General features: G+C 43.0%; 1 protein-coding gene across 1 annotated transcript in view; it reads left to right on the forward strand.

The window, feature by feature from the left end:
• Positions 1-11,017: 11,017 nt before the first annotated feature.
• The window catches only part of LOC311105470 (alpha-2-macroglobulin-like), a 32,455-nt gene continuing 16,445 nt past the window's right edge, over positions 11,018-27,027 (forward strand). The window contains exons 1-15 of the mRNA XM_084147642.1: positions 11,018-11,165; positions 11,390-11,570; positions 11,944-12,100; positions 12,519-12,571; positions 16,388-16,408; positions 17,068-17,233; positions 17,353-17,437; positions 19,344-19,494; positions 19,624-19,744; positions 20,092-20,201; positions 20,354-20,524; positions 22,388-22,621; positions 22,837-22,903; positions 22,987-23,132; positions 23,312-23,461. Coding sequence (XP_084003768.1) covers positions 11,080-11,165; positions 11,390-11,570; positions 11,944-12,100; positions 12,519-12,571; positions 16,388-16,408; positions 17,068-17,233; positions 17,353-17,437; positions 19,344-19,494; positions 19,624-19,744; positions 20,092-20,201; positions 20,354-20,524; positions 22,388-22,621; positions 22,837-22,903; positions 22,987-23,132; positions 23,312-23,461 — 1,899 coding nt within the window. The 5' untranslated portion in view covers positions 11,018-11,079. The remainder of the gene's footprint in view (positions 11,166-11,389; positions 11,571-11,943; positions 12,101-12,518; positions 12,572-16,387; positions 16,409-17,067; positions 17,234-17,352; positions 17,438-19,343; positions 19,495-19,623; positions 19,745-20,091; positions 20,202-20,353; positions 20,525-22,387; positions 22,622-22,836; positions 22,904-22,986; positions 23,133-23,311; positions 23,462-27,027) is intronic.

Here is a 27,027-nt window from a genome sequence, read left to right on the forward strand (position 1 = left end):
ACAGTCTGGGCATGTTTTTTCTGCAAAACAGCAGCCCTGTGCCACTTGATTTGGTATACAGCTGAGGCAGTGGAGGCTGCTGAGGGGAGGACGGCACATAATAATGGGTGGAACAGAGCAAATGGAATAGTATCAAACACATGGACACCAGTAAAGTAAATTCAGATTGAGGTTGGGTTTATGTAGGCTACATTGAAATCTGATTTGCCCAACAAAAGACACTATCATTTCAATGTGTAGCTAGATATACAGTAATATCATTCATCAATGGTTGAGTGGATCTTTGGAAGTTTAGAAGTAGTTGCCATTAGCCCTTTAAATAGGATGCCAAATTAATGATATTAATAATACACTTTGGATATTGTCTTATATATATATTATTCATAATATACAGAGGTAGTAATTTAATAGGATCTCTATGGCTACAGTATGATTTGTCAGACCAGGAGAAATCCCGAAAATTGGTCTTCTGAAAAAAACATCCAAATGGTTAGAAACTAATATGACCCCTCATATTGATGACACTCATGAACACTATGGTGTTCTCCATTTTGCTCTACGACCGCCACAAGTGTCATGGGACTTGTCTGAAGATAACCTGGTACCGGGCCAGAAAACTTGTGGAAATGAATAGGGCATTTCCATGTTAAAGGTATACGGGTAATCTCTCAGAAATCTGCGAATCTGTTTTTCTATGTATGAATCTGTTATTCAATGTTTCATCATATATTTTTTTGAAAGTATTTTTTCTTTATACCTACAAGGGTCCTAAAATTCCAAATCAAATAGCTAAATGATCCTTGGTATGACCATCTTAAAACAATTCCATATGTTAGCTTAGTAGAAATGCATCCCGGGCCCTTAGAATTTACTGGGTTAACACTGATTCCAGGTAGGCCTATCTGCAGCTCGATAAGGTCACACACACACTTACGTTACAGAACTGTCCTCATCACTTCTCATTGTCTCTTCAAAGAAGAGACCTGACGAGTAATCAATCTGACACTCGATCAGTCATATTTATCTGGGATTTCCCATAAGAGCGGAGTGGGATGCTCGTCAGTTTCCCGCAGTTCCATTGTGCTGCATAATGGTTTCTGGAGAACATGCATAAAGGGATCTGACAGGTGTGTGTGCCATGGTCACAGAAAAGTTCCAAAACCATTTGTTATTATTAGCACTGAATCAAACCATTATTGAAACCTACAACATTTTATTTCAATACCAAACAAGAGCTCTTATTCCCATAGGCCTTTTCTCTCCAAAGTAAACATGTTCCTGCCCCCTTGCAGCCTATAGGCTATATCCAAGTAATTTTTGCCTTATCAAATGAACCTTTATTCTCCTTGGTAAAAGTTTTGAAAAATACATTTAATCAAAATCAGTGTTTCTCTGAACATATTGTCTCTGGTGAGGCCAGGGAAAGGCATCGGGCATCACTCAGAAGCACTTGTGACGGACCACGTTGGACCCCATCTCTGGTTGCTCTGAGGCACTGACGCACATGTCTCCGAAGATAGAGAGAGAGGCCAAAAGGGAGCCCCCCAGCCAGGCAGTATCCACCACAGGGACTGGCCCCACGTGAGACCCTGGCGGGAGCCGAGGCCTCCTCCAGGACGGCGTTGTCCAGGAGCAGTGGTCGCAGGTCTGCAACACTCTCCAAAGCAGAGCTCACCAGGAGGCTGGGGATGCCTGGTGTCACCATGTTGATGGTCTGAGGAGAGAAGAGGATCTTGCTGCCGATCCTCAGCATCTGTCCACCTGGGAGCTTATAGTCCACCTCGACGCTGTCGATAATGGTTGCGGCTGTCTCTGAGGAGGGGTCAGTGGATACGTAACACATCTGCTACTTGATTTTGTTCATGGTGTCGTGTTCCTGTGTGGCGCTGGAGAACTGAGCTCCGGACTCCTTCAGCAGCAGAGCCAGGCGGGCTGTGACATCCTGCCTTCCCAGGCCCAGCTGACGCACAGCGTGGGGGAGGCAGTGGCCCTCAAACACTGGGACTGCGTGGGTGACGTCATAGCCACATGTAATGAACCTAGATCAATGGTTTCAATATCCAGCAGACAACGTATCACTTAAAAGTAGCTGGTTGCATCTGTTAAAAAACCAACCATATCAGAGTTTTAAAGAACACAATCTACTGTAGGTCTATAGCCACTTTAAAGCATTCCATTTCATAATTGCATGCCATAACTGCTCAACTGCACTACTTGAGTGTTTTAAGTACGGTGTATGGAAATAAAGTAATAATTTGTATATGGATATATTTACCAGCGCATAACCAAGTCAAATAGTATTCAGATTGTAGGCTAACACAAGGTTTCGATGGCACTTACAGTGGGGAAAAAAAGTATTTAGTCAGCCACCAATTGTGCAAGTTCTCCCACTTAAAAAGATGAGAGAGGCCTGTAATTTTCATCATAGGTACACGTCAACTATGACAGACAAATTGAGAAAAAAATTCCAGAAAATCACATTGTAGGATTTTTAATGAATTTATTTGCAAATTATGGTGGAAAATAAGTATTTGGTCACCTACAAACAAGCAAGATTTCTGGCTCTCACAGACCTGTAACTTCTTCTTTAAGAGGCTCCTCTGTCCTCCACTCGTTACCTGTATTAATGGCACCTGTTTGAACTTGTTATCAGTATAAAAGACACCTGTCCACAACCTCAAACAGTCACACTCCAAACTCCACTATGGCCAAGACCAAAGAGCTGTCAAAGGACAACAGAAACAAAATTGTAGACCTACACCAGGCTGGGAAGACTGAATCTGCAATAGGTAAGCAGCTTGGTTTGAAGAAATCAACTGTGGGAGCAATTATTAGGAAATGGAAGACATACAAGACCACTGATAATCTCCCTCGATCTGGGGCTCCACGCAAGATCTCACCACGTGGGGTCAAAATGATCACAAGAACGGTGAGCAAAAATCCCAGAACCACACGGGGGGACCTAGTGAATGACCTGCAGAGAGCTGGGACCAAAGTAACAAAGCCTACCATCAGTAACACACAAGCCGCCAGGGACTCAAATCTTGCAGTGCCAGACGTGTCCCCCTGCTTAAGCCAGTACATGTCCAGGCCCGTCTGAAGTTTGCTAGAGTGCATTTGGATGATCCAGAAGAGGATTGAGAGAATGTCATATGGTCAGATGAAACCAAAATAGAACTTTTTGGTAAAAACTCAACTCGTCGTGTTTGGAGGACAAAGAATGCTGAGTTGCATCCAAAGAACACCATACCTACTGTGAAGCATGGGGGTGGAAACATCATGCTTTGGGGCTGTTTTTCTGCAAAAGGACCAGGACGACTGATCCGTGTAAAGGAAAAAATGAATGGGGCCATGTATCGTGAGATTTTGAGTGAAAACCTCCTTCCATCAGCAAGGGCATTGAAGATGAAACGTGGCTGGGTCTTTCAGCATGACAATGATCCCAAACACACCGCCCGGGCAACGAAGGAGTGGCTTCGTAAGAAGCATTTCAAGGTCCTGGAGTGGCCTAGCCAGTCTCCAGATCTCAACCCCATAGAAAATCTTTGGAGGGAGTTGAAAGTCCGTGTTGCCCAGCGACAGCCCCAAAACATCACTGCTCTAGAGGAGATCTGCATGGAGGAATGGGCCAAAATACCAGCAACAGTGTGTGAAAACCTTGTGAAGACTTACAGAAAACGTTTGACCTGTGTCATTGCCAACAAAGGGTATATAACAAAGTATTGAGAAACTTTTGTTATTGACCAAATACTTATTTTCCACCATAATTTGCAAATAAATTCATTAAAAATCCTACAATGTGATTTTCTGGAGAAAAAAATTCTCATTTTGTCTGTCATAGTTGATGTGTACCTATGATGAAAATTACAGGCCTCTCTCATCTTTTTAAGTGGGAGAACTTGCACAATTGGTGGCTGACTAAATACTTTTTTCCCCCACTGTATCTACTACTCTCACAACAAACATTCAACCTATGATATTCAACATCGTGGAGAGTGCAGAGCGTGAAACAGCTGCTAGGCACAAGTAGAAATTGTTCACATTGTAGGCTATTTTAACAATTTATGTGCACAACATGGCATGAATTCGGAATAAATATAGCAATTTACATAGAGGTGGGGTGGATGGGGCCACTACGTTTTTCATGTTGCCTGAAGAAAATATGACAGAGAATTAACGAAAGTCATACTCTTCGCTGCTACGTTTTTCTGCGATACAACTTTTGATTAAGGTAGGGTGGGGGCAGGAGTCAGGCTATCTACTGCTACTAACCTTGAAATGCGATGCTTTCATAGTAGGAGTTATTGCATGGCCATAGATTTTTCAACTAACCTGGTTTTGGCAATACTTTCTTCGTTCTCAATGAATTTTCTCTGTTTTTTGTAGAACCACCTGCAACTGGACATTAACATGTATAAGATACACTTTTTCCAAATTAAGAACAAAGGAAGTATGGCCAAGACCAGGTTAGTTGAACAATATTTTACAAATGAAAAATCTATGGAGGCGTTTTCCATTAACCAAGCAGTAACTCCGACTATGGAAGCATCACATATTGGGGTTACTAGCAGTAACTAGAGTCAGGCGGAATCAGGTGCAAAATGATAGGACAGGTGAATAAAACTGGATCCAAAGTATGTAGCCTAGGAGCCTACAAGACGTTGACGAACACCGACATAATTAGACTATTTTGTAATAATATGCTAAACAGATCAACTAAACAGCCAATTCCCTATGTTTGTTTAAGTTGGCTAATGCTAGACGCATCCTCTTGTTGCTAAAATATTTCCTAACCTGGATTGCATTTGTTGTAGCCTATAAAAGACCACACCGAGTAGAAATGTCAGGCATAATATTGTTATGTTTGTTTCTTATAGTTTGTTTGTTTGTTACATTGTATCGTCAACCTGTGGCCTAGGCCTACTCACCACCGCAGATTGTTAGTGACTGATTTGGAGAATCATTCACCTCCCCACAGCAGGTGGGCACACTTAGTAAATCTGGAACTAAGCATGCCCACCTGCAGGATATTTATGGGGACGTGACCAACGCGCACACTTTCCAAATCAGTCCACAAACAATCTGCTGTGGTGGGTAGGCCTATTGATGTGGTAATTACAAGTTATTAAGTCGTAAATGCCAGTTGGATGCATTCACATGCTTTGAACTCGTTGACAAACACAGATTGGCTATTGGCCAACAAGCTGCTTCAACCATGAACTAAAAGTAGGCCTACAGCTATCATGCTTATAAACAAATTATGAGTGACGTGCAGTCAAGGTAGGCAGGGTAGGCAGTGTAGGCAGGGTAGGCAGGGTAGGCTGGGTAGGCTGGGTAGGCAGGGTAGGCAGGGTAGGCTGGGTAGGCAGGGTAGGCTGGGTAGGCAGGGTAGGCAGGGTAGGCAGGGTAGGCAGGGTAGACAGGGTAGGCAGGGTAGGCAGGGTAGGCTGGGTATGCAGGGTAGGCAGGGTAGGCAGGGTAGGCTGGGTAGGCTGGGTAGGCTGGGTATGCAGGGTAGGCAGGGTAGGCAGGGTAGGCTGGGTAGGCTGGGTAGGCTGGGTATGCAGGGTAGGCAGGGTAGGCAGGGTAGGCTGGGTAGGCTGGGTAGGCAGGGTAGGCTGGGTAGGCTGGGTAGGCTGGGTAGGCTGGGTATGCAGGGTAGGCAGGGTAGGCAGGGTAGGCAGGGTAGGCAGGGTAGGCAGGGTAGGCTGGGTAGGCAGGGTAGGCTGGGTAGGCTGGGTAGGCTGGGTAGACAGGGTAGGCAGGGTAGGCTGTGCTTACCCTATGATAATCTAATAAGAAAAGCTGTTATGAAAAGCATGCTAGCAGATACCATAGACTTCCAGTCATTATGTTAACGCTAGTTAGCAACTCCCTTCAAACTGCACTCAGAGACACTGCACTCAGAGACAAACAAATGCTATCCACGAGTTCATCTGACTCTGGGGAAGTAGATAAAGGGCCTCGATGTATTACTTTAATTATCTCTGGATCTGTCCATAGGCTACCTTAGGGAAACTTCACCCCGGAGGCTAGGTCCATTTGAATGAATTTTCATGTGTAGGTCAAATCGATGGAGAGTATTGGGACATGATGACAAAGGTGTAATGGACCTTTCTCATCATGCCCTGCTCATATTAATTCCCTTGTTGTCTTTCTGTCAATTATCAGAATGTGCATTGATTCAAGGCCACTTATAAAGTGGTACTAAACTATAAGAGACTATAAAATTGGGGTGTAGGCCTAAGATACAGACGTTACAGAAAATCGATTGAGATGTAATCAGGCTATAGTGCATGTCAATGTCATACACTGTACTGTATGGACATGTACATTTTTATTTTTTTAATTTTTTTTAATTTCACCTTTATTTAACCAGGTAAACCAGTTGAGAACAAGTTCTCATTTACAACTGCGACCTGGCCAAGATAAAGCAAAGCAGTGCGATAAAAACAACAACACAGTTACATATGGGGTAAAACAAAACAAAGTCAAAAATACAACAGAAATACAATTAATATACAGTGTGCAAATTTAGCAAGTTATGGAGGTAAGGCAATAAAATAGGCTATAGTGCAAAATAATTACAATTTAGTATTAACACTGGAATGATGTGCAAGAGATGATGTGCAAATAGAGATACTGGGTACAAATGAGCAAAATAAATAACAATATAGGGATGAGGTAGTTGGGCGGGCTAATTTCAGATGGGCTGCGTACAGGTGCAGTGATCGGTAAGGTGCTCTGACAACTGATGCTTAAAGTTAGTGAGGGAGATAAGTGTCTCCAGCTTCAGAGATTTTTGCAATTTGTTCCAGTCATTGGCAGCAGAGAACTGGAAGGAATTGCGGCCAAAGGAGGTGTTGGCTTTGGGGATGACCAGTGAGATATACCCGCTGGAGCGCAGACTACGGGTGGGTGTTGCTATGGTGACCAATGAGCTAAGATAAGGCGGGGATTTGCCTAGCAGTGATTTATAGATGGCCTGGAGCCAGTGGGTTTGGCGACGAATATGTAGTGAGGACCAGCCAACAAGAGCGTACAGGTCACAGTGGTGGGTATTATATGGGGCTTTGGAGACAAAACGGATGGCACTGTGATAGACAACATCCAATTTGCTGAGTAGAGTGTTGGAGGCTATTTTGTAAATGACATCGCCGAAGTCAAGGATCGGTAGGATAGTCAGTTTTACGAGGGCATGTTTGGCAGCATGAGTGAAGGAGGCTTTGTTGCGAAATAGGAAACCGATTCTAGATTTAACTTTGGATTGGAGATTCTTAATGTGAGTCTGGAAGGAGAGTTTACAGTCTAACCAGACACCTAGATATTTGTAGTTGTCCACATACTCTAGGTCAGACCCGTCTAGAGTAGTGATTCTAGTCGGGTGGGCGGGTGCAAGCAGCGTTCGGTTGAAGAGCATGCATTTAGTTTTACTAGTGTTTAGGAGCAGTTGGAGGCTACTGAAGGAGTGTTGTATGGAATTGAAGCTCGTTTGGAGGTTTGTTAACACAGTGTCCAATGAAGGGCCAGATGTATACAAAATGGTGTCGTCTGCGTAGAGGTGGATCTGAGAGTCACCAGCAGCAAGAGCGACGTCATTGATATACACAGAGAAAAGAGTTGGCCCAAGATTTGAACCCTGTGGCACCCCCATAGAGACTGCCATAGGTCCAGACAACAGGCCCTCCGATTTGACACATTGAACTCTATCTGAGAAGTAGTTGGTGAACCAGGCGAGGCAGTCATTTGAGAAACCAAGGCTATTTAGTCTGCCAATAAGAATGCGGTGGTTGACAGAGTCGAAAGCCTTGGCCAGGTCAATGAAAACGGCTGCACAGTACTGTCTATTATCGATCGCGGTTATAATATCATTTAGGACCTTGAGCGTGGCTGAAGTGCACCCATGACCAGCTCGGAAACCGGATTGCATAGCGGAGAAGGTACGGTGGGATTCGAAATGGTCGGTGATCTGTTTGTTGACTTGGCTTTCAAAAACTTTTGAAAGGCAGGGCAGGATGGATATGGGTCTGTAACAGTTTGGATCTAGAGTGTCACCCCCTTTGAAGAGGGGGATGACCGCGGCAGCTTTCCAATCTCTGGGGATCTCAGACGTTACGAAAGAGAGGTTGAACAGGCTAGTAATAGGGGTTGCGACAATTTCGGCGGCTAGTTTTAGAAAGAAAGGGTCCAGATTGTCTAGCCCAGATGATTTGTAGGGGTCCAGATTTTGCAGCTCTTTTAGAACATCAGCTGTCTGGATTTGTGTGAAGGAGAAGCGGGGGGGGCATGGGCAAGTTGCAGCGGAGGGTGCAGAGCTGGTGGCCGGGGTAGTGGTAGCCAGGTGGAAAGCATGGCCAGCCGTAGCAAAATGCTTGTTGAAATTCTCGATTATTGTAGATTTATCGGTGGTGATAGTGTTTCCTAGCCTCAGTGCAGTGGGCAGCTGGGAGGAAGTGCTCTTATTTTCCATGGACTTTACAGTGTCCCAAAACTTTTTGGAGTTAGTGCTACAGGATGCAAATTTCTGTTTGAAAAAGTTAGCCTTTGCTTTCCTAACTGCTTGTGTATATTGGTTCCTAACTTCCCTGAAAAGTTGCATATCACGGGGGCTATTTGATGCTAATGCAGTACGCCACAGGATGTTTTTGTGCTGGTCAAGGGCAGTCAAGTCTGAGGAGAACCAGGGGCTATATCTGTTCTTAGTTCTGTATTTTTTGAATGGGGCATGTTTATTTAAGATTGAGAGGAAATTACTTTTAAAGAACAACCAGGCATCCTCTACTGACGGAATGAGATCTATATCCATCCAGGATACCTGGGCCAGGTCAATTAGGAAGGCCTGCTCGCTGAAGTGTTTTTGGGAGCGTTTGACAGTGATGAGGGGTGGTCGTTTGACCGCGGACCCGTTACGGACGCAGGCAATAAGGCAGTGATCGCTGAGATCCTGGTTGAAGACAGCGGAGGTGTATTTAGAGGGTAAGTTAGTCAGGATGATATCTATGAGGGTACCCATGTTTACGGATTTAGGGTTGTACCTGGTAGGTTCGTTGATAATTTGTGTGAGATTGAGGGCATCTAGTTTAGATTGTAGGATGGCCGGGGTGTTAAGCATATCCCAATTTAGGTCACCAAGCAGTACGAACTCTGAGGATAGATGGGGGGCAATCAATTCACATATGGTGTACAGGGCACAGCTGGGGGCTGAGGGGGGTCTGTAGCAAGCGGCAACAGTGAGAGATTTATTTCTGGAAAGGTGGATTTTTAGAAGTAGAAGCTCAAACTGTTTGGGCACAGACCTGGATAGTATGATGGAGCTCTGCAGGCTATCTCTACAGTAGATTGCAACTCCACCCCCTTTGGCAGTTCTATCTAGATGGAAAATGTTATAGTTGGGGATGGAAATTTCAGAATTTTTGGTGGCCTTCCTAAGCCAGGATTCAGACACTGCTAGAACATCAGGGTTGGCGGAGTGTGCTAACGCAGTGAATAACTCAAACTTAGGAAGGAGGCTTCTGATATTTATGTGCAGAAAACCAAGACTTTTACGGTTACAGAAGTCAACAAATGATAGCTCCTGGGGAGTAGGAGTGATACTGGGGGCTGCAGGGCCTGGGTTAGCCTCTACATCACCAGAGGAACAGAGGAGGACTAGAATAAGGATACGACTAAAGGCTTTAAGAACTGGTCTTCTAGTGCGTTGGGTACATAGAATAAAGGGGGCAGTTCTCCGGGCGTTGTAGAAAAGATTCAGGGCATTATGTACAGAAAAGGATATGGAGGGATATGAGTACAGTTCAGGTAACCCTAAGCGTTGGGTAACAATGAAAGAGATAGCGTCATTGGAGGCATCGATTGAGCCGGTCTCGGCGTGTATGGGGGGAGGAACAAAGGAACTATATGAGGCAGTTTGAGAGGGACTAGGGGTTCTACATTGAAATTGTATAATAAGAACTAACCCAAACAGCAATAGGCAAGGCATAATTGACATGGGAGAGAGGCATAAAGCAGTCACATGTGTTATTAGAGAGAGCTAAGACACAACTGGAAATAGCGATAACGTTTGGGCTAAGACTAAACAGAATAAACAGGACAGAGTACCGTGTAAAGGAACAGTCCAGCAGGCATCAGCTGTGCAGCTGAGTGATCATAAGGTCCAGTGAACAGCAATATGTGAGTCCGAGAGCAGTTCAAATATAGCTAGCAGGGAGCACAGTTGTGGTTTGCGTGTGCTAGCGGGCCGGGGGTGGCAGATGGATCTTCGTGGTCGTCGCAACGGGAAGCCTGTTGAAACCACATCAGACTATTTCGTCGGCAAACCAGTCGTGTTGGATCGGCGGGGCTCAGTGTCAACACTAGGAGGTCCCGTCCGGTTGACAGAGAGGTAGATAGCCGGGAGATGGGCCTGAGGCTAGCTCAAGGCTAACTGGTGCTTGCTATAGGGCAATGGTAATGGTAATCAGCCAACAACAGGTAGCAGCTAGCTAGCTGGTTGTGATGATCCGGCGCTAGGGTCCAGTGATTCCGGCAGAAAGTCCAATAAGCTCTGGGTCGATAGCACGCTGGGTCGATAGCACGCTGTGCAGACTGGCCGACGAATTGTCCAGGCTAGCTAGAGCTGGCTGGTGGATAGTGTAGGCCACGGACAATGGTGAAGACGCTAACGGTGACTAATAACAGGTAGCCACTATTTTCAGCTTACGGTTCTTGATGAAAGTTATAAAGAAATAATAGAATCCTTTCCACGTTGGGTGAGGCGGGTTGCAGGAAAGTATATTTAGTTAAAGAATGAAAGTAAAAAAATTAGAAATATAGACAAAAAAACAAGAAACGGGATATTTACACAGGACGAAAAATAAAAGCGACCGCACTGCTACGCCATCTTGGAACAATGGTGCATGTGTAGTCCCGAAGTCAGAGAATCTGCCAATCACAACACTGCAAAGCACTGCTATTGACACAAATTGGTCAATCATTCACAAGGCTTTTACCTCAATCATTTAACCTGGCTACAGCAGTTCCTCTGCACATGGCAGTAGGGAGGTCTTGCCAGTAGGAATACTCATTATTTTCTCCTTAATCATGGTTTCTCCTGGGCTTCAGGTTTGGAGATGGATAATATTTGCCTGCTTTCAGTGGCTTTGTATCTGTCAAGAAACTCCCAGACCGTAAGTAAATCTGCACAGTCATCAGAGTTAAAATTGAATAATCAGACGTGGCATCTCCTTCTGGTATAACATTCTCGCTCTCAGAGAGCAGATTAAGAGCTGTTTTTAATTTACCCTTTCTGCAGATATAATTTTTTGTGGACTTCACCTATGTACCCTCTCATTTTGTAATGATATTCCTGTGTGTTTGTTTGTGTGTGCATGCGTGTGTATGTTCTCTGTAGGGTTTACATGGTAGCCATTCCTGCAGTGATCCAGGCAGGCTCAGAGGCCAAGCTTTGTGCCAGCCTTCTGCAGCCCAACGAGACCCTGGTCATGACCATATCTCTGATTGCCGATGAGCAGAGCAAAATTCTTCTCCAAGAGAGTTCTGACCAAGAGTTTCACCACTGCTTCCAGTTTCAGGTCAGCCCAGCACTGGGCGACATCCAGAACCATTCCAATAAGAGTGTACTATACTTCTTAGCTTTGTGATGTATCTCTTAATTTTAGTGCAATGACATAATATTTAATTAGAAATATCAAGGAGTTGGCCTTGACATTTTTACCTGGTTTTGGTCAGATGCAAGCATGTTTTTATATACTGTACAAAATATATGCCACTTAGCAGACACTTTTATCAAAAGGAACTCACAACAGCCTATGTGATCCCTGCAGGAATTGAACCCCCAATCTTGATGTTGCTAGCAGCACGCTCTTACCAACTGAGCCACACAGTAGTATTATATGTTATTGGTACATTAGTTAATCAGTGTGTTGCCCTCTGTATCCCTGACAGGCCCCTCATGTGAAGAGTGACGAAGTGCAAAGATTTAAGGTGGAGATTCGAGGTGAAACTTTTCTATCGACAGAGGAGAGAAAGGTCATGATCAAACCGTACAGCCCGATGACATTCGTCCAAACGGATAAACCAATCTACAACCCGGGACAAACAGGTAATTTTACACAGAGCCAGTACACAATTAGTCTGCTTGCTAAGAAACAGGACAATTAGGTGGTAGTATGTGTCTATGATGGTTTGCTCTGTCATCCCAGAGACACTTGAAAGAGGACCATCAGGTGCAGATAAATAAAAAATCTGCTGTGGGTTCACTCAGAATACGTACGCTGGAACGAAGTTTGAACTGTCATACCATATGTTATAAGATGTTCCTCTCCTGGACATTATCACTGGATATTGATTTTGTAAATATTTTCAGCGAACTCGCAGTGCAGTTTTCCTTTATCTGCAATTGATTTAATTGGGGCCTTAGTACCAACGGTTGAACATGTTATCCAGAGTACCTATAAATAGTTTGTTTTCTGAAATCCTCATTGAGTGTTTGTCTTTGTCTTGTCATTGTCTCCTTACAGTGAATTTTAGGGTCATCACCTTGGATACCAGTTTTAGCCCTGTCAATCAGCTGGTGAGTGTTGAAAATGTGAAACATTGAATGTTGAAAACAATTACCTATTTGGTTTTCCTTTACATCAGTATCTCCACTGTAAAAAAAAAAAAACACAAATACAAAAGAATCAGAAGTATCCCAACATCACAGTACTGTGATAGACATAGCAATCAGGTGTGTACAGCATCATCCAACCAACCCAGTTGCCTTGTGGTTAGAGTGTCTGCCGTGAGATTGGAAGGTAGGGTGTTCGAGTCATACCAAAAACTCATGAAATAAGACCCGATGCCCCACTGCTTAGCACTCACCATTAAGGACATGGAATGAGGGTTAAACCCAATGATTACACCAGGGAGGCCAGAAAATATTTGTTGTATTTCAGATTGTCCTGGCAATTCTAACCCTTGTCACATATAAACTTAATTGGAAGAAAGGATGTTTGATATACATTTGTATCACAAACCCCTTTTTTAAAATCATGATCAAAGGGGCCATTTCAGGCCCTATTTAGACATATTAATGCCTCCTGTAAGACTTTATGATAAGGTGTAGATAGTAAGTATAGGCTGGAAATAGAGGCCTGGGCATTGTTGTTCACTAATTTACTCCAAGTAGGGAAAGGATGGCGGGGTTGAAAAGTAATAAAGGGGAGTATATATTAAAAGAAACATGGGGGATTGGAAGTGATGCAGACAATTACATTGATAGAAGTTACAATCTATCTGCAATATTAAGCTGATCTACCCCCCAAAAAAATATAAAATAAACATTTGAAGAAAAATAAATAAAATAAGAAAATGAAAAAAGACAAAAAAGACTTTATGATCCATGAACCGTACGTGATACAGACCACATATTGGTGTCATTATACTCCTTATAGTGTGCTCTGAATTATGGAGTATGTCTAGATTCTGAAATACAAATTCTCACATTAATTTATTCAACATTAAAAATATTAATCTCAAAAGTACACTTTTTTATGTTATTAATTGTTTTTTTACAGACAACATACTTAGAAGAGATCCACATGCGGTACACAAATCCACATGTGGTATGTACACTATGTACACCGTAAGCTAAGAACTACAAGCTTCACTATAAAAACTGACCAACATTATAAATTATGTGTGTAGAGATGTACAAATAAAAAACTGTTTTACAGGATGATCTGAGGTGGGGAAAATATGTACATTGGGGCCCGAAATTAATTACACCCTTGATAAAGATGAGCAAAAATGACTGTATGATATAAATCATTCAAATACTATATTGTATTTATAATATACTGACATGAAAATAGAGCTCTTTGGCCATGCACACCAGTGGTGGGTTTGGCGTCAAAATAAGGATGCATAAGCAGAAAATAACCCCATACCTACTGTAAAATATGCTGGTGGATCTTTGATGTTATGGGGCTATTTTTCTTCCACTGATCCTGGGGCCCTTGTTAAGGTCAACGGCATAATGAACTTTACCCAGTACCAGGACATTTTAGCCAAAACAACTGGTTGCTTCTGCCAAGAGGCTGAAATGTAGCCACAAATGGATCTCCCAACAAGCCAATAACCCCAGGCACACATCAAAATCCACAAAGAAATTGTTAATTTACCACAAAATCAACATTTTGCATGGCCATCTTAGTCTCCGGACTTGAAACCCATTGAAAACATGTGGTTTAAATTGTAGAGGGCAGTCCATATGCGCAGACGAAGGATATCAAGGATCTGGAAGGAGTTTGTATGGAGGTATGGTCTAAGATTCCTCCCAATAAGTTCTCCTACTCATAAATTATTTTAGAAAAAGGTTCAGTGCCATTATCCTCACAAGGTATGGTAATGATTTCAGATCTCACTGCATATGAAAAGAGTACATATGAGGTTGTGCAGTAAGTGCAAAGAGAAGTGTGCAGTTCTAGGATGATAGTGCAGGGTGTATAGTCTGTGGATGGGCAGTGCAGAGTTTATAGTCCATGAATGAGAAGATCATTGTGGACCAGGTGGCCGGTTGGTGAGGGCCATGGCCCGGGGGAAGAAGCTGTACAGGTGGCGGGAGGTCATGATTGACCTGAACCGTTTGCCACAGGGGAGTCTTTGAAGGGAAGGGTGGAAGGGGTCGGCCATGATCTTACCTGCATGTGTCCTTGCCCTGGAGACGTGCAGGACCTTGATGGAGGGCAGGTGGCAGCTGATGACCCTCTCAGCAGACCGGACAATCTGTTGCAATTTGCCCTTGGACCGGGCAGACGCATTCCCAAACCAGACAGTGATCAAGGAGGTTGAGTATGGACTTTATGATCGTTGTGTAGAACCGAATCAATATTGTCCATGAGAGATTGAATTTCTTCAGCTGACTTAAGAATTGCATCCGCTGGTGTGCCTTATTGGTGATCGCTGTGTTGTCCTCCTACTTGAGGTTGTGGGAGATGATGGTCCCCAAAAATTTGAATGTCTCAGCCGTGCTTACAGCTGAGCCATTGATTTCAAGGGGGAGAGATGGTGAGGGACGCTTCCTGAAGTCAATCCCCATCTCCATGATGGTTTTACTTTTTTTTTTTTACGATATACTCTACAAGTACTGTACATCAAATTTCCAGAGTGGGTGCTCTGCTACTTTTGAAGCTATGATACATTTGATGAGCAACACCAACACAGTGAATAGGAAAATGGATTCAAAGGGTACTCCCTCTGCTGGTGATTTGCTGAATGTGATTAGTTAATGACCTATAATGTCAATTTCTATGTATAAAATGGGTCATATCTTCAAAGTAGCAGAGCACCCACTGTAATTTTGACGTGTTTGAAGAGTATATTGTTCCAAACAATATGTCTAAAAATAAGCTAAATTTATATGTGATATTCATATAAATATTTTTAACGAAGATTACATTAACATGAAAAGTTGTATTTCAGAATCTAGGCATGCTCCATATTTTAAAGCACACTATAAGGAGTATAATGATACCAAGATGATGTCTTTATCATGTGTGGTTCACGGATCACAGTCGTACAAGAAGCATGTATAGGTCTAAAAAAGGCCTAAAATGGCCACTTTCAACATGATTTTGTTTAAAAATGGTTTGCGATACAAATGTAAAAAGCATATTAAACATTCTTCCTCCCAATTAAGTTTCTATGTGAGGATGGCCAGAACAATCTGAGATACCAAAAACATTTTCAGGTGAGAAATCGCCCCCGTGATAGACTAGCGTTCTGTCCAGGCTGCCTCACGCTACAGAAACAGGAGATAGGCTCCTGCCCTATTGGCCATCCTGGTTCGGACAAGGATTATTATGTACAGTATACTGTAAATGCCTATTTAAATTCAGCACTCAACTAGCCACCACATGTCATACATGTCTCGTCAGTACTCCCTGAACAATAAGACTTGGGAATGGGAAACTATTGGGCAAAATCAAAATCTCTGAAGGTTTGATTTTTAGCCTGTGTTGTCTGTTTGATCAGACTACACAAACAGTTGAGACACATAGCACTTAGGGCAAAAGTACATGTCTGCAGAGTTTTTCTAAACAAACCTGCGTGGGCTGATTTGAAGGTCCTCAAGCATTTACCACAGGACATGGGGTTTTCAATTTCATATAGGTCAGATTGGAATGTATGGGATTTTCATTCCTGAGATTGAGTTGATCTACTAAATTGATGTTAGAGTCCCAGTCAGATGCAAATGCTACATGTGATGTCTACTTGAAGAGACAAAGCCAATTGCCTGCCTACTTCCTACACTTGTATACATCTGCTATGCTCCTCTGTAGATTTTTTGGGGAAATTAGAGTTATTCATAAAACATTAACCAATATCTTGTCTTTGCTCTTCGCAGTACAATGTTGTGGAACTTGAGGTAAGACCCTTATTAGTCTGTTACTTTATGATGACTATCACTAAATACTACATGATAAGACGATGACTCCACCAGCTAGGTAGGTCATCATTAATTTCCACATAGAAGTTAGCTAAATATTTCCTATCAGCTTTATGTGATCACATCTGGGCCACCTTCATTAAGCAAACTTCGGAACGTTGCAGATAGAAATATCATGAATAGAACTGACGAGACTCTTTATTCTACACGTCAGACAGGGATGTTTGGCCTACATAACCTACATCTACAAAGGTGCAAAAAAAAATAAAAAAAAATAAAAAATAAGAAGTGCTATCTGGAACCTAAAATGGTTATTCGGCTGTCTTCATAGGAGAACCTTTTGAATAACCCTTTTTGGTTCCAGGTAGAACCATTTTGGTTCCAGATAGAACACTTCTGGGTTCCACGTAGGACCCTTTCCACAGAGCATTCTAAATGAAACCCAAAAGGGTTCTATGTGGAACTCAAAAGGGTTCTATCTGGAACCAAAATGGTTCTACCTTGAACCAAAAAGGGTTCTCTTATGGGGAGAGCCGAATAACCCCTTTGGAACCCTCTTTTCTAAGAGTGTACTTCTATCTGAACATTCCACAATGTTGTGCCCTGCTCAACGTGCCTCTTGTTCTATGAACCCACAGGATGTTCATCACAACAGGATTGGACAGTGGGTCAATACTACGTCTAGTGGCAACATTCTGCAGCTTTCTCACCCCCTCAACTCTGAAGCACGCGTAGGATCTTATACCATTGTAGTGTGGATTGGTGAAAACAAAATATCCCATCACTTCAAGGTAGAAAAGTATGGTAGGTTGTGCTTTGTTCTTTTACTTTTCATGCTAGGTAATGTTATGGCTCTGGCAGTTGAATCAATGCATCACAATCCTGGAACCTTAATGAGTTGAATTCTGTTCGTTTATTTCTAGTTTTACCGAAGTTTGAGATCAAAATTAACCTCACCGATGAGATCAGCATTGTCCAAGAGGAGTATAAAGTGAAAGTGTGTGCAACGTGAGTCGACACTATCGCCGTTTTGCAATGCACTGTAGTTACAAAATACTCAAATACACAGACAAGTGTTTTTCAAATACTAATATTTAAATACCCCATGCATTTGAACCCAGGTCTGCTTGGTCCTAGAGGTATTTAAAATAAGGTATTTGGAAACAAGGAAATTATATGAAAATACTTTCAAATACTTCAAATAGAAGTAGTTGATTTGGCCACAATATTTGAAAATACTCATGCACAGAAAATAAGTATTTGAACCCAGGTCTAGGTAATGACAGCTAATGACTAATTAGTGTGTTTACTCAAAGCTCAAAGCTTGCACAGAGCTCCATAGACTAGAATAGTACATTTTGGATTTCAGATTTATATTGCTTCAATACAGCTTAATTCTACCATTTACCAGTCACTACTAATACCATTAATACTGCTGTCACTTCTACTACTACTTCTACTACTACGATCACTACTACTACTACTGCCACAGTCACAAATTTGACTCCTACATTTACTACTGCAGTCACTACCACTACTATAACTTATTTCACAACCATACAGTGCCTTGCGAAAGTATTCACCCCCCATCCCGACAGCATGATGCTGCCACCACCATGGTGTTCTCGGGGTGATGAGAGGTGTTGGGTTTGCGCCAGACAAGCTGTGGAGCTTTGGTGGGCGGCCCTCTCTTGGCAGGTTTGTTGTGGTGCCATATTCTTTCCATTTGATAATTATGGATTTAATGGTGCTCCGTGGGATGTTCAAAGTTTCAGATATTTTTTTATAACCCAACCCTGATCTGTACTTCTCCACAACTTTGTCCCTGACCTGTTTGGAGAGCTCCTTGGTCTTCATGGTGCCGCTTGCTTGGTGGTGCCTCTTGCTTAGTGGTGTTGCAGACTCTGGGGGCTTTCAGAACAGGTGTATATATACTGAGATCATGTGACAGATCATGTGACACTTAGATTGCACACAGGTGGACTTTATTTAACTAATTATGTGACTTCTGAAAGTAATTGGTTGCACCAGATCTTATTTAAGGGCTTCATAGCAAAGGGGGTGAATACACATGCACGCATCACATTTCCGTTATTTATTTTGTATACTTTTTTTAAACAAGTTATTTTTATCATTTCACTTGACCAATTTGGACTATTTTGTGTATGTCCATTACATGAAATCCAAATAAAATGTCATTTAAATTACAGGTTGTAATGCAACAAAATAAAAAAAACGCCAAGGGGGTTGAATACTTTTGCAAGGCACTGTAAATTCTCAAGACAAGCTAGCAAACACGCATGTTTTCTTTAAGAAATGTACTTTTCTCTTGCTCAATGTAATAAACTGCTCTTATGAGTCCCTGAGACTTCAAAGGTTTGGGACAGTGGCATGTACATGAACAGCTGTGACCGTATTCATAAAGCATCTCAGAGTAGGATTGCTGACCTAGGATCAGGCCCCTCCTGTACATGTGATCCAAAAGTTAAAACTGATCCTAGATCAGTCATTAGCGTCGTCCAGGGTATGGGAGGGAATGGCCGGCAGGGATGTAGCTCAGTTGGTAGAGCATGGCATTTGCAACGCCAGGGTTGTGGGTTCGATTCCAGTATAAAAAATAAAAATGTATGCACTCACTAACAGTAAGTCTCTCTGGATAAGAGCGTCTGCTAAATGACATAAATGTAAAATGTATAAGCTTCATGAATACTGGTCTAGATCCATTGACAATGTTTAAAACACTTGACTTAAAAGCCTGCAGGTTTAAAGCATTATAATGTGTTATAAGCACGCATGTATGAGCCTTTATAATGTCTCATATGATGCTTATACTATGGTATGTCTCTTTATGTAGGAAATGTATTATACTTTATGTGTTTTGATATGTTTGTGTGTTATTATGAATTTAAATCAGATACACGTACGGACAGCCTGTACCTGGTAAAGCAGAGGTACAGTTGTGCCGACCTTTAAGGAACAATGTCTTGATACCAATAATAATTGATGAGAAAAACCCACAAGGAGTTCCTGATTATACACCCCCCTGCCACAAAGAGTCAATAGAGGTCTGTATGCTTTCCTGAAGAAACTATCATCAATATAATTGTTTTCACATCACATTACATTTTAATGTGATGTGGTTAAATTCATTTAAATCAGTTCTTAATGTGTGGGCTTTTGCTTGCTTTTCCCAGATGGATCAAACTGGCTGTGCTTCTCATGTCTTCAACATATCCATTTTCACAAAGAATGCTGGCCAGAAAATGCTCATAGACAAGCTTAGTTTTAACGCAACAGTAGAGGAGGAGGGGACAGGCAAGTCATTCATCTCAAGAATTTGGAGTTGGGAAAAGTGATGACATCATTTGCCTGAAATGAAAACTGTTTTGTTTGTCTTGAGAGTGAAAGACATAACGTCAATATTGCATGTTTAATTAGATCATGAAGATTGGAAAGACCTGTCTGTTTGACCTTCGGTGCTAAATCATCATATGATATTATACTGTTTTTATGAATGTCTTCTATTTGTAATCATGTTTTTAATATTTTGAGTAAGCTGCACTGGAATTCAGCTTCTGCATTGTGAACTGCCATTGTGCATCATGGTGGCACGTGTGGTTGTGAAATAAACCATGCTATTTTCATTTCTATTCCTTTGACAGGTATTACACAGTCAAAGAAAAAACACATAGGGCTCTCCTATGTGATTGGAAAACTCACATTTGTCGACACACCCAAAATCTATGAGCATGGAGCAATTATTGAGGGCAAGGTAAGTCCAAATCGAGTGTTATTGTTTCTTGAACTTTGTTGAATTGTGGATGCCATTTGCTCTTTGACATTCCTGTTTACCTAACTACCAATGGTAGGTAACAGTGACACATGTAGCATCACTTCATAGAACTTTCCCCCCTTTTTCATCAGATAAACGTTGTTCACTACAACAACACACCTTTCTCTGACATGTTAGTCTACCTGTTGGAGAAGAAAGGCTGGTCCTCACATCGTCTCCAGAACCTAACCACGGACAGTCATGGTATTGCCAGTTTCTCCCTCAACACAACCAGTATGCCCAAAGAGAATATTAACCTCATAGTAAGTATGATTCCTTCTAGGTTTTGAAAGACTCTGTTATGAGAATTATTTAACAAACTATTTCAGTGTCTCTGTGCGTCTCCCAAAAGGTTCAAGAAACGGACAGAGTCCCGGTCTGCATAGTCAGAGATTTATTCATTGAGAATTCTGCCATCACAATTTCAGAGTCCATCTTTTATACTCACACGTCATACAAAAATCCCTCCTCTCTGGAGGCGGGCTGTAGTTTTCCACTTTAAAACTGCTCTCCTAACCATTAGGTCACACACACATACACATACACATACACACACACATACATACACACACCCACACATGCATACACACATAGCCTGCCTCACAATATCCTGCACCATATTTCATACTCCTTAAAAAGCCTAACAGTTTCTCTCCTCCCTAAATTCCTCAGTTATCTTGGTTTCTCAGTTGCCTGTAGACAGTTCTCCTTCACCTTTGTTGTCTGGCCTAACTCTTACTCACATTGCTAAATAGTAGCACAATGTCATAATCTTTACTGGTCCTACACTCACACATTACCAGGTAGTAGATTCTAACACATCTCACACAGTTTCAGAGTGTAATAATTAGTCATGAATAATGAATCTATCAGACTCTGAGACTCTGAAGATCCCAACTCACCCCATTGACCCTACACCCTAGGGCAGGGGTGTCAAACTCATTTTAGCTCAGGGGCCACATGGAGGAAAATCTATTCCCAAGTGGGCCAGACCGGTAAAATCATGGTATATATAACTTAAAAACAACAACTTCAGATAGTTTTCTTTGTTTTAATACGATCAACATAAAACATAAAGCTGGAGCCTGAGGACAGTGTGTCCAAAATAGTACAAGCACAACATCACTATTAATCATAAAACACCTCAAGTTTATTTGAAAATTCTAAAGAAAAAGAACACACAAACACACAATGCCTCAGTGATTAACAGAACTGTTTACAGATCACAGAACTATATCAGGGTGTCATTTCTCAGGCAGAAATGTAGATACAAATAATGAAATCCTGTTCCCCAAACAAGTGCAAGAACCACAGAGTCAAGAATAGGATAAATATACAAATAAAAGAAAATCAATTAAAAACAATAGCACATCAACATAAAAACATATAAACATAAAGCTGCAGCCTGAGGACAGTGTGTCCAAAAGCACAACATCACTATTAATCATAAAACACCTCAAGTTATTTGAAAGTTCTGAGGACACAGAACACACAAACACACAATGCCTCAGTGATTCACAGAAGTATATCACAGATCACAGAACTATATCAGGTTGTCTCATGCAGCACTTTAAGTGGGGTTGCATAGTTTATTTGACTCCTGATACCTGGCATCTTTTAGCTTTCATCAGCGCATCAATGTCAGGCGTCACATCCTGAGTGGCAGCCAACTTCAGGATGTGATTCAAGTGCTTGTGCGTGAGCCTTGAGCGCAGCTTTGTTTTATTTATGCTCATTACAGAGAAAACTTACTCACAAAGATATGTGGTTCCAAACATGCACAACAGTTTTGCAACGAGGGCTGTCAAGTTGGGGTAACCTGGCAAGAGATTCTGATAAAATGTGTCCAAGCCAGCTGCGGCAAATTCCATTTGTATAACAAACAATCTGGTTAAACTTCCACCTAGCCTATCATAGGGCAAGGTGTAGATGTTGGCATATTGCTTACACCTGTCAAATCCTCTCAAAGCAAGGAGGAGATGTTGACATACTCTATTGCTTACACCTGTCAAATAAAATATTACAAAAATACATTTAAAAAACTAATCCTCTCAGATCTCCACAAGTGTATATGGCATAGGGTCTAAAGGTCGATTTGGGATTCGTTAGACTTTTTCTTCCCCCAGGTAAGCAACACACCACAAATGGAGAACACTAGATACGGAGTCCCCTATTTCAACAGAGGGCAACACATACTCTCACTGATCCAGCCCACTGCCCCTCACAGTAAAACGTCCAGCTCTCTGGCTATTCAGAAGATGGAGAAACCACTGGCATGTGGGGAGGAAGTGTCAATCACCATCCAGTACGCCATCGTAGGGGAGACCGTCCCAAAGGGCTCCGTGGATGTCATCTACCTGGTGAGTAGAACCAGGAACAAGTTGTTACATCCTGATAACCCACACTGCATCCAAAATGGCACCCTATTCCCTAGTGCACTACTTTTGACCTGGGTTATTTCAGACCTAGTCCCAGCCTCTCACCTTCAAAGGAAGGATGTCCCTATACAACACCAATACTCCTCATCATCTCCTTCTTGCTGACTTGATGGGATAACTGTTTTTCCCTCCTCCAGGCCTTATCCAGAGGGGCAATAGTTCAGCATGGACATATGAAGGTTACCGTGCAGCAGGGGAGTCCTGGTGAGGGAGTTTCATGAAGTAATTATGAACGTACTGGAAGGTGCTTGATGACAATGATAGTGTGACATGCTCTTGCTTTGCAGTAACTGAGGGTGAAGTCAACTTGAAGTTGGCAGTGGTTCCAGAGATGGCGCCAGTGATACAGGTCCTGGTGTACAGTATGCTACCCAGTGAGACTGTCATCGCCCACAGCATGAACTTCCCCACTGAGAAATGCTTCAGGCACAAGGTGTGTGTGTATGTGTGCATGCGTCTCTGAGTTAGTCATATCCTCAGTGACTGCACATCACAAACATATTGTGATCATTTTATGGAAGGTATAAAAAGTGTCAGGTATTTCCATGCACATAGATATCATACATTGTGTAAAGGTGTATAATGTACACTTATGTATTTAATGTGTGCCAGGTGTCGGTGGAGTTCTCACCCTCAAAAGCGGTCCCAGGGGAGGAGAACACCCTGCAGCTTTCGGCCCAGCCCGGCTCCCTCTGTGGCCTCAGCGCTGTAGACAAGAGTGTTCACATCATGGAGCCAGGGAAGAGGCTGGATGTTGACAAGGTAACAGAGCTTGCTGTAGTGAATATCAACAGTCATCAAATCAAATCAAATCAAATCAAATTGTATTGGTCACATGCGCCGAATACAACAGGTGCAGACATCACAGTGAAATGCTTACTTACAGCCCTTAACCAACAGTGCATTTATTTTTTACAAAAAAAGTAAAAATAAAACAACAACAAAAAAAGTGTTGAGAAAAAAAAGAGCAGAAGTAAAATAAAATAACAGTAGGGAGGCTATATATACAGGGGGGTACTGTTGCAGAGTCAATGTGCGGGGGCACCGGCTAGTTGAGGTAGTTGGGGTAATATGTACATGTGGGTAGAGTTAAAGTGACTATGCATAAATAATTAACAGAGTAGCAGCAGCGTAAAAAAGGATGGGGTGGGGGGGCAGTGCAAATAGTCCGGGTAGCCATGATTAGCTGTTCAGGAGTCTTATGGCTAGGGGGTAGAAGCTGTTGAGAAGTCGTTTGGACCTAGACTTGGCACTCCGGTACTGCTTGCCGTGCGGTAGCAGAGAGAACAGTCTATGACTAGGGTGGCTGGAGTCTTTGACAATTTTGAGGGCCTTCCTCTGACACCGCCTGGTATAGAGGTCCTGGATGGCAGGAAGCTTGGCCCCAGTGATGTACTGGGCCGTACGCACCACCCTCTGTAGTGCCTTGCGGTCGGAGGCCAAGCAGTTTCCATACCAGGCGGTGATGTAACCAGTCAGGATGCTCTCGATGGTGCAGCTGTAGAATTTTTTGAGGATCTGAGGACCCATGCCAAATCTTTTCAGTCTCCTGAGGGGGAATAGGCTTTGTCGTGCCCTCTTCACAACTGTCTTGGTGTGTTTGGACCATGATAGTTCGTTGGTGATGTGGACACCAAGGAACTTGAAGCTCTCAACCTGTTCCACTACAGCCCCGTCGATGAGAATGAGGGCGTGCTCAGTCCTCTTTTTTTCCTGTAGTCCACAATCATCTCCTTTGTCTTGGTCACGTTGAGGGAGAGGTTGTTGTCCTGGCACCACACGGCCAGGTCTCTGACCTCCTCCCTATAGGCTGTCTCATCGTTGTCGGTGATCAGGCCTACCACTGTTGTGTCGTCGGCAAACTTAATGATGGTGTTGGAGTCGTGCCTGGCCATGCAGTCATGGGTGAACAGAGAGTACAGGAGGGGACTGAGCACGCACCCCTGAGGGGCCCCCGTGTTGAGGATCAGTGTGGCAGATGTGTTGTTACCTACCCTTACCACCTGGGGGCGGCCCGTCAGGAAGTCCAGGATCCAGTTGCAGAGGGAGGTGTTTAGTCCCAGGATCCTTAGCTTAGTGATGAGCTTAGAGGGCACTATGGTGTTGAATGCTGAGCTGTAGTCAATGAATAGCATTCTCACGTAGGTGTTCCTCTTGTCCAGGTGGGAAAGGGCAGTGTGGAGTGCAATAGAGATTGCATCATCTGTGGATCTGTTGGGGCGGTATGCAAATTGGAGTGGGTCTAGGGTTTCTGGGATAATGCTGTTGATGTGAGCCATGACCAGCCTTTCAAAGCACTTCATGGCTACAGACGTCAGTGCTACGGGTCGGTAGTCATTTAGGCAGGTTATCTTAGAGTCCTTGGGCACGGGGACTATGGTGGTCTGCTTGAAACATGTTGGTATTACAGACTCAGTCAGGGACATGTTGAAAATGTCAGTGAAGACACTTGCCAGTTGGTCAGCACATGCTCGGAGTACACGTCCTGGTAATCCGTCTGGCCCTGCGGCCTTGTGAATGTTGACCTGCTTAAAAGTCTTACTCACATCGGCTACGGAGAGCGTGATCACATAGTCATCCGGAACAGCTGGTGCTCTCATGCATGCTTCAGTGTTGCTTGCCTCGAAGCGAGCATAGAAGTGGTTTAGCTCGTCTGGTAGGCTTGTGTCACTGGGCAGCTCACGGCTGTGCTTCCCTTTGTAGTCTGTAATAGTTTTCAAGCCCTGCCACATCCGACAGAGCGTCAGAGCCAGTGTAGTACGATTCAATCTTAGTCCTGTATTGACTCTTTGCCTGTTTGATGGTTCGTCGGAGGGCATAGCGGGATTTCTTATAAGCGTCCGGGTTAGAGTCCCGTTCCTTGAAAGCGGCAGCTCTACCCTTTAGCTCAGTGCGGATGTTTCCTGTAATCCATGGCTTCTGGTTGGGGTATGTACGTACGGTCACTGTGGGGACGACATCATCGATGCACTTATTGATGAAGCCAGTGACTGATGTGGTGTACTCCTCAATGCTGTCTGAAGAATCCCGGAACATGTTCCAGTCTGTGCTAGCAAAACAGTCCTGTAGCTTAGCATCTGCGTCATCTGACCACTTTTTTATTAACCGAGTCACTGGTGCTTCCTGCTTTAGTTTTTGCTTATAAGCAGGAATCAGGAGGATAGAGTTATGGTCAGATTTGCCAAATGGAGGGCGAGGGAGAGCTTTGTATGCGTCTCTGTGTGTGGAGTAAAGGTGGTCTAGAGTTTTTTTTCCTCTGGTTGCACATTTAACATGCTGGTAGAAATTAGGTAGAACGGATTTAAGTTTCCCTGCATTAAAGTCCCCGGCCACTAGGAGCGCTGCATCTGGATGAGCGTTTTCCTGTTGATTTATGGCCTTGTACAACTCATTCAGTGCAATCTTAATGCCAGCATTGGTTTGTGGTGGTAAATAGACAGCTATGAAAAATATAGATGAAAACTCTCTTGGTAAATAGTGTGGTCTACAGCTTATCATAAGATACTCTACCTCAGGCGAGCAAAACCTTAGTATTTGATTTTGTGCACCAGCTGTTGTTTACAAATATACACAGACCGCCACCCCTTGTCTTACCGGAGTCAGCCGTTCTATCCTGCCGATGTAGCGTATAGCCCGCTAGCTGTATGTTATCCATGTCGTCGTTCAGCCACGACTCGGTGAAACATAAGATATTACAGTTTTTAATGTCCCGTTGGTAGGATAACCGTAATCTTAAATCATCCTATTTATTTTCAAATGATTGAATGTTGGCTAATAGGATTGATGGAAGAGGCAGTTTACTCACTCGCCGTCGGATCCTTACAAGGCACCCCGATCTACGTCCACGATATCTCCGTCTCTTCCTCACGCGAATGACGGGGATTTGGGCCTTGTCGGGTGTCTGTATGATATCCTTCGCGGCCGCCTCGTTGAAGAAAAAATATTCGTCCAATACGAGGTGAGTAATCGCTGTCCTGATATCCAGAAGCTCTTTTTGGTTATAAGAGACAATGGCAGAAACATTATGTACAAAATAAATTACAAATAACGCGGAAAAACACACATAATAGTACAATTGGTTAGAGGGCTGTAAAACGGCAGCCATCTTCTCCGGCGCTGTTGTCACCACCATATAAACAATACAATACAACCAGCTTCAGAGGAATAAGAAGTGACAATAGCAGACTTGGAGTGGGTCTGTTCACAGTGGGCCATTTGGTGTGCTTTCATCAAAGGCAATGGCACGCATTCTCTGCATTGAGATCCACTTTTTATTGAATCTCAGTAACTGGAAAGCACCTCCCTATTGGAACTTAATTAGTTAATAG

This window comes from Coregonus lavaretus (assembly GCF_964263955.1).
Source record: "Coregonus lavaretus genome assembly, chromosome: 30".
Lineage (NCBI taxonomy): Eukaryota > Metazoa > Chordata > Actinopteri > Salmoniformes > Salmonidae > Coregonus > Coregonus lavaretus.